Genomic DNA, 11,153 nt, shown 5'->3' with positions numbered 1-11,153 from the left:
CTTCTATGAGGCAGGTTAATGAGAAAAAGGTGTATCCATAAGTAAATGTGAGCAATATACCTTTTAATTCCTTCAAATGTTTGTATTTATACATATGCCCACCATACCCATACACTACTGCAGAAGGTTTACTCCATGTCATAGCAGAAGTTTAAAAATGAATATTATGTAAGAAAAATGTCTAAGAAAACTGTTCTTAGAAATCTGAAGGTTCATTTCATTATCGTTCTTGTGCATTCCTAAGGAGCAACCTATTTGAACTTACAAAATATATCTTATGATAATTGTGATTTCAACAGTAAAAGGAATCAGGAGCTCACAATATGTACATCAAACTTACAGAGCAATTGTATGTTACAGGTGTAAGGCGGTAGGTAAATAAAACGAATATCTTAAAGTCCTGACACTGCAAAATCCTGACCAAAATAAACAAACGAACAAAGGCACAAAAATCATCTCTACAATAAGAGAAAAGACATTTCACTTTTTGTGAAAAAGGAGAGGTTTCACCATCCCTGCAAGAATCTTGGGTAGTTGGGCAGCAATCACTTCTGACATCATCTCTGGGAATTCAACACTCAGTGCCCGAGACTGAAGAAAGGTGTTCAGACAGAACAGATGGAGTTGTTTCACTAGCTGGTGTTAATAAAATATGAATGTGAGAATTTAGGCTTACAACAAAACATTTATCTAAACATGACCACTGACTGTTTATTTCAACATTATTTTATAATGTTATTTTATATGCTTCTATCACGTATTAAAATATACAGTTTCTAGTCTCACTCTGTAAATCAACAGATCCTCTCACCATTGAAGTCATAAACCTATCTAAATGGACATGTTCATGAAAACATAATGCACTAGCATCATTATAAAATATACATAAAATATACATTGTAGGTCAAATGGATAGAGGCAGTTAATGAATAGCAATATTTTATTTCATCCTCATTATTACATGTGTGACCTTATGCCTTATTTACTGAACTATCCAACCACTACTCTGAAGATACAGTTATTCATTTCTTCATGCATTTTTCTCTGGCACTCCTCAGTGCAGTACAGTATGAGTGCGTCACAAATTTATCTTTACAAAACACTTGACAGGTAAGGAGGTAATGTTATCCTTTATTACAGGAGTTGAGGCACAGAGAGTAAGGTAAAAAGGGTCCTAATTTTAAGTCTATAGTTTAGAACAAGCACACAGGGATTGATCCGGTGTGAAAAAGTTTGATTTAAGTCACTTGACAAGCATCACACAAATTCTATGGCAGAGGTAGGATAAAAATCCCCAGGGCACCATTCAACTGCTTTAATCATGAGAACTTTTCTTACCCCAGTGCCTTAACTTATTCACTATGAGCTTTTTCTATGACATAATCCTGATGCATTCACAGGACAGGCTCATCCTGTGCCATGAATACAGCAGGGGTCCTGTGCAAAAATTAGTGAAGTCACCATACTATCTATGCATAAGGGTGCAAAATTATCATGTGGCATCACACCGACAACAAACAATTCATTAGCAGGGCTGAAATGTTTAGATGCAGTGCAGAGAACTGTTCCTCAATGTAATGGAAAATGGGTTGTCTCCATTGGCTCTATGGTATACTGTAGGCTGCTGCTGAAAAATAAGCTCCACTTGCATACCAGCTCTAAACATGGGGATGATAAAGCTTGAAGAAATCCCAGAGACCATCTACTGCAATCCCAGGCACAGATGGGATGCTCTCTTTCTACAGCAGGGCAAACAAATGTCTATTCTGGCTCTTCTTGAAAACCTCCAATGAGAGATTTAATGGCTTCCACAAGCTCCATGTTCTTATGTTCTAAGTCTGCTTTGCTGTTGTTTAAAACCACACTGTTGTCCTACTCTCTGTAGCACAGAAAAACAAAATTTCTCCACCCACCTTGAAGCAGCCTTTCAAATATCTGAAAACAGCTATCGTACTTCCCCTCCTAGCATACCTAGCTTCTTCAGTCCTGAGTTCCCAGCCCCTTTATATCTTTGGTATTCTGGGTCCTCTTGGTATTCTCCCTCTTCTTTAAATCCTTTTTAAAATGCAATGCCTCAAACTATACACTATTCTTCAGGTGAGGCCTACCAAGTATCAGGTGGTATTTTACCTTCTCTCTTGAATACAATGCTTTGGTTAATATGATCCAAATCTCTCTCTCTCTCTCTCTCTGTGTGTGCGTGTGTGTGTGTGTGAGAAAGAGAGAGATGTCTGTTTAAAGAAAAAGTTTTCTAATTGTGAGAGAGTCTGTTAACGCTGATAAAACCGCTCATTATTAAAGTTGCCTGACAGGGTCCATTGTAAGACTGTTTTAATTGCTTTTAACACTGCCAATCTTTGAACATTCAGGATGAACTTTAACATACCAGATGTTTGCCTCAGGGTGAATATTTTTGTAGAATTTCAGCCAAAATGATTCAGCTTGCCTCCACAAATAAGGGTAGGGGATAGACTCTGTTGGCAACCTGTTCTTTGAGATGCTCTAGTATCTCCGTGTGTTTTGGATTAGGAATAGTAGTATAGATTTTGAGCCAAGGATGTGTCAATTTGCTATCCCTGTGGGAGGGGATGAGGGAAAGCAGAAGGGAGTCTCTGAGAAGGAGGGAAGTGTTCCTTTCGATCAGACACCCTCCATCTGATGTCATAATGTCCTCTTGCACCAAGGATACTCCTCCAAGGGAGAGGACCCATAGAAAAGACAGAAGCAAGTTGTCCAAGGTGGGGAATTCAATTAACAGACACACAGATGTTTGGGTTTGTGACATCTGGCATGTACTACATAGTGGCTTGCCTATTAGGGGCAACGTTAGAGGACCTCATGAGATGTGTAGACAGACTGCTGGCTGTGATGGTGAGGAACTAGTCATAAGCCATGTGGACATCAATGATATAAAGAAGGTGGAGAATAGAGGTCCTGGATACTAAATTTAGCCTTCTAGATATGAGGTTCAAATCCAGGACATCCATGGGGTTCAAGTCCAGGACCTCCATGGTAGCATTCTTTGAAATGCTTCAAGTTCCATCCACAGAGCCAGACAAACAAGCAAAGCTCCTGAGTCTAAATGCATGGATGAGACAATGGTGTAGGGATGAGGGGTTAAGGTTTAGAAGGAAATGGGAAACCTTCTAGGACACAAGAAACCTGTATAGAAAAGATGGGTTCCACTTGAACCAAGATGCAGCCAGATTGCTGGCACTAAAATATCAAAAGGTCTTAAAGGAGTTTTAAAACTAAAAACCCACAAAGCCAACAGGTGTGGAAGAACACATGGTTTGAATTAACACAAGCCTAAAAGGGGACATCATACAAATTCTATGCCCTCTTGAAAAGGAAAGAAAGAGAGTAGGAAATGTAAATGCAAACAATAGTGAGGGTAAGTCAGGACAGTTAGAGGTCCCAATCAAATGACACTTGCAATAAGAGGCAAGGATAAAAATTTTAGGTGTTTCTACACAAATGCTAGAAACCCAATGGGTAAACTAGAATGACTGGCATTAAATGGTGATATTAACAAAATTGGTACCTCAGGGCACATCTACACAAGATGCTAAATGCATAGTAGCCTAATAATAATAATGAGCAGTATGGTGTCATGGCAGAAACAGTGCTAATACACTACTACACAGTATTATTAGGCTACTGCACAGTAGCATCACTGAAAAGGTGTGTGCCAGCACTACTGCATAGTAACACCAGTTACTGTGCACTGATTTAGTACTTATTTATACAATAGTAAACTTAATGCACAGTAACTACAGTGCATTAATGAATGTGTAAACACACCCTCAGAGACTTCATGGAAGGATACTAGGACACAAACTGTATAGGAGTTACAGAGTAGGATGTGCATGTGGAAGAATGGCAATGTATATTAAGGATAGCATAGATAGTAACAATATAAAATCTTATCTGAAAGGGAAAATATCATAGAATCTCTGTGGTGAGAAATTCTGTGCTTGAATAAAAGGAACTACCTCTTCTCGTGGCCTTTTACCATGTTCAAATTTGAGTCCAAAACTGGACACATACTATTGCTTGAATTGCAGCTTTATCAAGGTCCTTGTTGGTGCATTGTTTCCCAATATGTTGGCAAGCCAGTAAGTGTTCTATAGTCTGAAAGTTTCTTCCTCTCTGCACATAGTTTTGTGTCATTACAGTAGCCCCACAGTTGCATGCTTAATCTTACTGACTCCTTGTTCAGGGGCAATTCAAGCTTCTCTGTGTTTTTCAATCAAGCTGTGCTTGAAAGGAAATGTCCCCAGGGAAATATATTTGATAATCATCCTAACTCCCTCCTAGGTCATCTCTACTTGTGAATGCCACATTTTTATTCATCTGGCTTTTGGTGTTTCATCAGTAGCTGTGTTGTAGAGAGGAAACTGTTCTGTGATCTTAGTTTACTAGAAGCCTCAATGTGGCTAGGTAGTGGGTGCTTCTTACCTTTGATCTACTGCGTGCATTCTATTTTGCTTACTATAAACTGGTTTAAGTGATCAGAAACTGGTTTAAACCTGTAACAGAACATAAGTTCAGTGCACATAAGCTGAGCAGTGAGTGGGGAAAAGCCTAGGACTGTGCAGGCAGGGTGGGGTTTAAATCCCTCCATAATCTGAGCATCCTTCCGGGGCCTGACTTCAACTATCCTCATGCTCTGATCATAGTGCTCAATGGCTGCATCTACATGAGACGCTAACTGCACAGTAGCCTAGTAACACTGCACAGTAGCTTGTCGGGAAAAAAATATGCTAATACACTACTGTGCAGCAGTATTAGGCTACTACTGAAACTTAATGCATGGCAACTACAGTGCATTAATGAACACGTAGACGCGCCCAGTGAGTACTTATCAACGGGAAAAATAACCTCAACTGGGTTCTGAATTAGCCATTATGGGCACATCCACACATGCGAGCACGTGCGCTTGCAGCAGCTCAAATAGAAGTGGTATGAAATTGAGCCGGGGCTTTTTGCTTCAGTGCACGTGCTCGGACATGCACTTTGTTGTGGAGCAAATTGTGCCACTTGGGGCAAAATAACCCCGCCCAGCTCCTCCCAGACCTGTACCCAGGGGGAGCTAGAGCCCAGGGCCAGCACCTGTGCTGGCCCCAGCAGTATAAAAAGCTGCCCTGTCCTGGCCCCATCCATACAAAAAGACAGCCCTGGCAAGCAGCTTAGGGCTACTCACTCTCAGGAGCTTCTAGGGCCCAGCCAATTGGTACATGGGTATACTACCCCTTATGCCAGCTGGACTGCTGCAGCAGCATCCCAAAGCCATTTTTAAAAATACCCCAAAATTCACGTTCTTCCACAATTAAAACAAAATACCACTCTACACACACATGCGCACACACACACACACACACACACACATCTAAAGAGAGAAAGAGAGAGACCGATCAGTTGGGCAATGCTTTATTGGTATATTTACAATGTTAAAGTAATTTGGAAGTCTACCAGTGTGTCCATCAGCATGATAAAATAAATTCTAAATACCTATATGTGTTGGTGTGTGCTTTTGGTTCTCTTCGCACATGATGGATGCATGATGTGGGGAATGTGGTGTTTGCAGGAGGGGGGTGGGAGTGTGTGTGTGTGTGTGTGTGTGTGTGTGTGTGTGTGTGTGTGAGAGAAGGGATGTGGGTTGGTATGTGGGTAGGTGTAGGGCAATTGCTGGGGGGACAGTGTGGGTGCACTTGTGGGGACCTTGTCAGGGAGCGCTCAGGAGTGGTGGGTCCCCTGGTCCCCACAGGGTGCAGTCCCCCCACACAGCACATGGAATGCTATCCCCCCCCCAGGACCCCAACCCCCCCCTGGAGGGCCACAGCCCCTATCCCCCAGAGGGCCCTATCCCCCCTGCCCAGGGTACCAGGCACCCTGGAGGGCCCCAGCCCCCTTGCCCAGGGCCCATAACTTACCTTTTGCAGAAGCAGTGGGAGTGGGGCGCTCTGAGCCTGCTGCTGCCAGCTATCAGCACTTGGGGACTGTGTGCTGGGCCCAGCAGGTCCTGCTGGCCTTGGGGCTGCTCGTGTGGCCCGCCCAACACAACATGAGCAGCCCCAGGGCTGGCAGGACCCGGCTGGGCCTGACAATCAGTCCCTGTATGCCGTGACGGGTCTTCCTACCATGGGACTGGCCCAGCTGGGCAGCAGAGGGGTCCCAAGGCCAGCAGGACCCGGCACACAGTTCCTGCGCACTGCGCTGGGTCCTGCTGCCATGGGACCAGCTTGGCCAGGCAGCAGAGGGGCCCCAGGGCTGGCAGGACCTGGCACACTATCTGCCTGGGCATCACGCCAGGTACCGCCTCTGCTCCACTGTGCCTGCGGGGAGGTGGCGTGTGGTGGGACATGGCCCAGCCCTGTGTGGCTTACTAGTCTGGCTTTGCACTGGAGCAGGTAACACAGCTCTGGAAGGCTCCCAGAGCTGTGCAACTCGCTCTGGTACAAAGCCGGACTAGCAAGCCGCACCAGTCTGGGCCAGGTCCTCACCCCCTGCAACCCCAGTGTCATCACCCCTGCCACTCCCCAAACCCCGCCACATTCCCCTGCCACCTTTCACACCCACCCACACCCATGAACACCTGCCCGCCGGCCCCATTCCCCCACTTACCTTGGACAGTGCCGGGGGCCGGGGGCAGCAGGAGCACCAAAGAGATGCTCTAGCCAAAAGCAGAGCATCTCTTCTGGAGAACTGACTCCCTGATGGCTCTGGGCATGGTCTGGGACCATGCCTTGCTCTGCTCTTCTGCAGAGTGTTTTTTTTTTTTTTTGAACCCTGGATATCCAGGGGTCTAATTTTCTCCCCACACCGCAAGTTTGCAGTATGGGGAACATTTTTTCATTCCTGCATGTGCCTCTTGCCCCATCTCAAAGGGGTTTGAGATGGGGCAAGAGGCATGTGCATGCTCGGCAGGACATGCCCTATGACTCAGGAAAGAGACTTAGTTTCTCTTAGATAATTCTCTAAAAACTTGGGCTAAATGCACAGCAATGACCAAAAAAAGCCAATAAAATGATGAGCATCATTAAGAATGGAATTGAAAACAAAATAGGAGGTCTAGAAAATCATGAAGTGTGGGCAAAGTGAGTAAGGAACTGTTATTCACCAAGACCCAGAATAGAAGAACTATGGGTCACCCACTAAAATTAAAGCACACGTGAGAAACTATTGTCATACAGCACACAGTTAACATGTGAAACTTGTTGCCACAGGTGGTTGTAGAGATGGAGAGTACAGCCAGGTTGAAAAAGAGATTAGACAAATTCATGGAGGATATGTTTACTAATAGCTATTAAACAGAGCAATAAAAGTTTTATCCTCTAACTTCCCTAAACTAATGATAGTAAATGGCAGGGAGGATACACAGGGAGTGGATCAGTTTAGACTTGCCCTGTTCATATCCTCTCCCTTTAAAACAAGAGTGTAAAAGATATGGCCCATGGGGCAGATTCAGCTCATGCAGCCATATCCTCTGGCCCCCAGGGCTCCTGGAAGAGCCAGGAAATTGGGGGAGGGAATGCTGCCAAATGTATGGAGGCCTTTGGGAATACATGTTGGTGTCAGAGAAGTGAATGATGGGTGTTAATCCCTGTGGCTCAGGCCACAGCAGTTAATACACCACTGCTGCTGGCCCCACTGCCAGAGTTAGATTCATATTTGGCCAATGAGGAGCCCTGTAGTCCATATATGGCCCTAGAGACCAAGGGAATTTGAATACTGCCATTTGTGTATATCCCAGTCTTGCATATATGAATATAAGAAGTATTATACTGGGTCAGACCAGTGGTCCATCAGACCCAGTGTCCTGTCTCCAACAGTGGCAGTAAAGGACACTTTAGAGAAGGAATGTCAGTCTCCCCTATTCCAAGGGACTGCCTTAGTCAATAGAATCTCTGTTAGCTATTCCAGAGTGACTGTTCCAGTCTCTCCTGTCAGGGCTATTCTATTTTGCATGAGTAATTTAAATTGAATCAATGCATTATTTTAATTAGCTAATGCTAATTGTATCAATACATTATTGAATAATTAAATATTTGGAAGCAAGAGATTAACTCTATAGTTAGCTAGGCACTTATGTGGACTTTGGGATGAGCAGCTTGCAACTCCTTGCTCCAAATCAGGCAAACAAAGTTTCTACTTCTCAAGTAAATTTACTAACTGCTGTCTTATTGAGTACAATGGTGTAGGCCAATCTCTCTCTGTGTGAGGAAAGGCTGATCTGGCTTAAACACTGAACACTGAGAGGCCTACGGGAAGATAGGAATCTAATTACATTCTCCGTGGCATTTCCAAGTGAGGTGCCTTTGGACATGTTGGCTTTTGGAATCTAACCCAGGACTGTGAATTCCATTAGGCAGAATGGTACATAGAAATTAGGTACCGCATTGCTGAAGTCCTGCTTTACTTGTAAGCCCTTAGCTCAAGACACAAGATCTGAAACAGAGGATCAGGCTGCTGAGTATCAAAATTGTTAACCATCTGATTAGCCAAAAACTGGGATCTTGTTCCTTTTAGGAGAAGAAATTGGAAAGGAAAACAGGCATTTCTTAGAGCCTAGAAAGATGGCCCATTTGCACCGGTATAGCTTACATTAATATATAGCCCACAGGATCAGGGTCAGGAGACAGATAAGCAGCTATTTTTAGGTAGCTGAATACAGTAGGCTGTTCTTACAATACCTCGCCACTGTGACAGGATTGACTAAAATCACAAAATCATATAAATGTAGGGCAGGAAAGGACCTCAGAGGTCATGTAGTTCAGCATGAGGCAGGATCGTCCCTATCCAAACCATCTTATACAATTCTATTGTCTACCTTATTAGCAACACTATAGTCAACCTTGATAAAACCACAAGACATAACACCCTAACCTACCACAGGTAACGTAGGGAGACCACCATGAGCAACATCTTGCTGCTGTAAAGGTTGTTAATATATACTTGAGAGATCCAAGGAAGACAGCCCAACCTACCTGCCTACTACAGAGGAAGGCAAAAATCCCCAGTCTGGCAGCCTTAAACCAGTGGTTCTCAATTTTTCAGCATCACAGCAGTCCTCCACCATTTTTTTTTTAATGTGGCATTACCTGTAGCTGAGGACCACTGTTGGTGCTGCCTCAACTTACCTCAGTGCTTCTCAACCAGGTGCTACTGCCTCCAGATAAAACTGCCCTGTGCCTGCTGCACAGCCAGCCAGGAAAGGGCTGTGGCATGTGCATACAATCCTCTTGCATTAGGGCTCTTTGATGAGTCTAAAGCAGGCAAGAGGACTCTCTCATGCTGCAACATTTCCTGGTCTAACCCCTCCCTGGCCAAGGTTCTCCTAGGCATAGAGGCATGCAGGTGGAATGATCCCATGTTCCCCTGTTTTTGGAAGGAGTATGGTGGGGGCCAGACTGGGAAGCCTCAGCCAGATCCTGCCTGCTTTAGGCTGATCAGAGAGCCCTAATGCAGAAGTACACATAGGTCAGTTTTACCTGGATGCCACTGCCACCATAACACTCGGGTCACAGCACCCCCAGGTGGGTTTCATGGGACCCCAGTTGAGAACCACTGCCATAAGCAAACAGCTACACTGGAATGGATGCTGACAGACACCATCCATACTGATGTGGGTTCCTTCAAAGGAGTTTTATCTCTTACTCTTTCAAAGGTAATTTTGTACCAGGTGGGGTAAAGTTACTTCTGTGTGGGAATTAATGTTGCCTGTCTGCTCTTTTTTCACTCTAGTATAACACCCCACTAGGGGAATGTAAATATGTTTTTGTCCAGGCCTCACATAAAACCCTGTTTACTTACAAAGAATGTCCATAAAGTGCCGCATTTGTGAACACCGAAGGAATCAACAAGAAAGAGACCGCATCTTTTCTCACAACTCCAGACTCCTTTCACCCAACACTCAATCTAAGAGTCTGTGCTCTGAATCTCTCTCTTCAGGCTCTCTCTCAGAGAACTGCGCCTATCCCTTGTCCAGACTGCATTAGATGCTTCTTTGTTAGCTTCTTAGCATCTCTTCTTTTCTTGCCTCTTATAGAAAACAACACAAAACTATAGTCAGCTAAACCTCCCTGCTCACATGTACTTTGCATGTACCTTTGTTTGGGGTGCAAGAAGACTGCTTGCTTCAATGCAGTTTAACCCAACCCATTACAATATGATGCCACATGATTGAATTTCTAATTTTTTTTTTCCAGTTTTCCATTTTAAAAATTTGGAAATTCAACACACATAATTACTTCAAAATATTATGGCTGCAAAACTTAACACTCAAAAGTTACCAGAACTTAGATGGTTCTCCTGCGGAAAAAAAAAGAGTACATGACTACATTATGTGACTATAATGTATTCATGCAAATGGGCCGCATTAAGGTTGTACTTTTATTTGGCATTTACTAATTTTCAAATATTTGACTTTACAACCTTAATAATATTTTTATTTTTTCGATGTTGTACCAACACATATATGCATAAGATCTCTGACCTAATATTACTAGAAATATTGAAAGTGAAGTGACATTTTAAAATGTGTTCTTCACATTGCATTGAATCCCCTATACATAAAGTTATGAACACCTAATTTGATTGAAAAAAAATGGTTTTGCCCTAAAATAAGGAATAAATAAAAATAAACTTTAACTGGACACCTCAATATTCCTATCGACACTATTCACACTGAGTTTAAGCAATGTTATTTGTTTCTGGCATAATTCCCACTCCCCAGCAAACTTACATCATGCATGGAGTCCATGAGTTTCGTAAGCTGATAAAAACGCTGTGAGTTGGCCACTACTCCTTTCTGGCGCAATCCAACTGCTTTGACCAGTTCTCTAATGTAACTTGCTCTCATCTCATCAAATTGGCTTTGACTTCTTAGACCTTCCAAAGGAACTAAAAATAAAGTAAAACTGTTGCATGTTGTTTTCTATTGTGGAGACAATAGAACACTTTTTTTCCCATTTTTAGCCAATGACTGTCTAAAGTAAAATTCATAAATTGTGCTGGGAGCAGGGACTGAAATCCACAACTCCCTTTCCAAGGGGACTGTCCCCAACAAAAAAAACTACAGAATTTGTTGCCTCTCATGTGTTCTCCTCCTGGCTTTGTGACTTTAGCTACTGTGTAGTCAAGATGCATAA

At 43.3% G+C, this 11,153-nt stretch overlaps 1 protein-coding gene across 1 annotated transcript in view; it reads right to left on the bottom strand.

Annotated features, from left to right (window-relative positions):
- Positions 1-517: 517 nt before the first annotated feature.
- Positions 518-11,153, bottom strand: part of PGR (progesterone receptor) — a 99,994-nt gene continuing 89,358 nt past the window's right edge. Inside the window, exons 7-9 of the mRNA XM_025209313.1 lie at positions 10,748-10,905; positions 9,817-10,044; positions 518-636 (exon numbers count right to left, since the gene is read on the bottom strand). Coding sequence (XP_025065098.1) covers positions 10,021-10,044; positions 10,748-10,905 — 182 coding nt within the window. The 3' untranslated portion in view covers positions 518-636; positions 9,817-10,020. The remainder of the gene's footprint in view (positions 637-9,816; positions 10,045-10,747; positions 10,906-11,153) is intronic.

The sequence above is a fragment of the Alligator sinensis genome, unplaced genomic scaffold, assembly GCF_000455745.1.
Source record: "Alligator sinensis unplaced genomic scaffold, ASM45574v1 scaffold18_2, whole genome shotgun sequence".
Taxonomy (NCBI): domain Eukaryota; kingdom Metazoa; phylum Chordata; order Crocodylia; family Alligatoridae; genus Alligator; species Alligator sinensis.
Note: the sequence above shows the minus strand (reverse complement) of the source record. Positions and strands in the feature narration are given on the sequence as shown.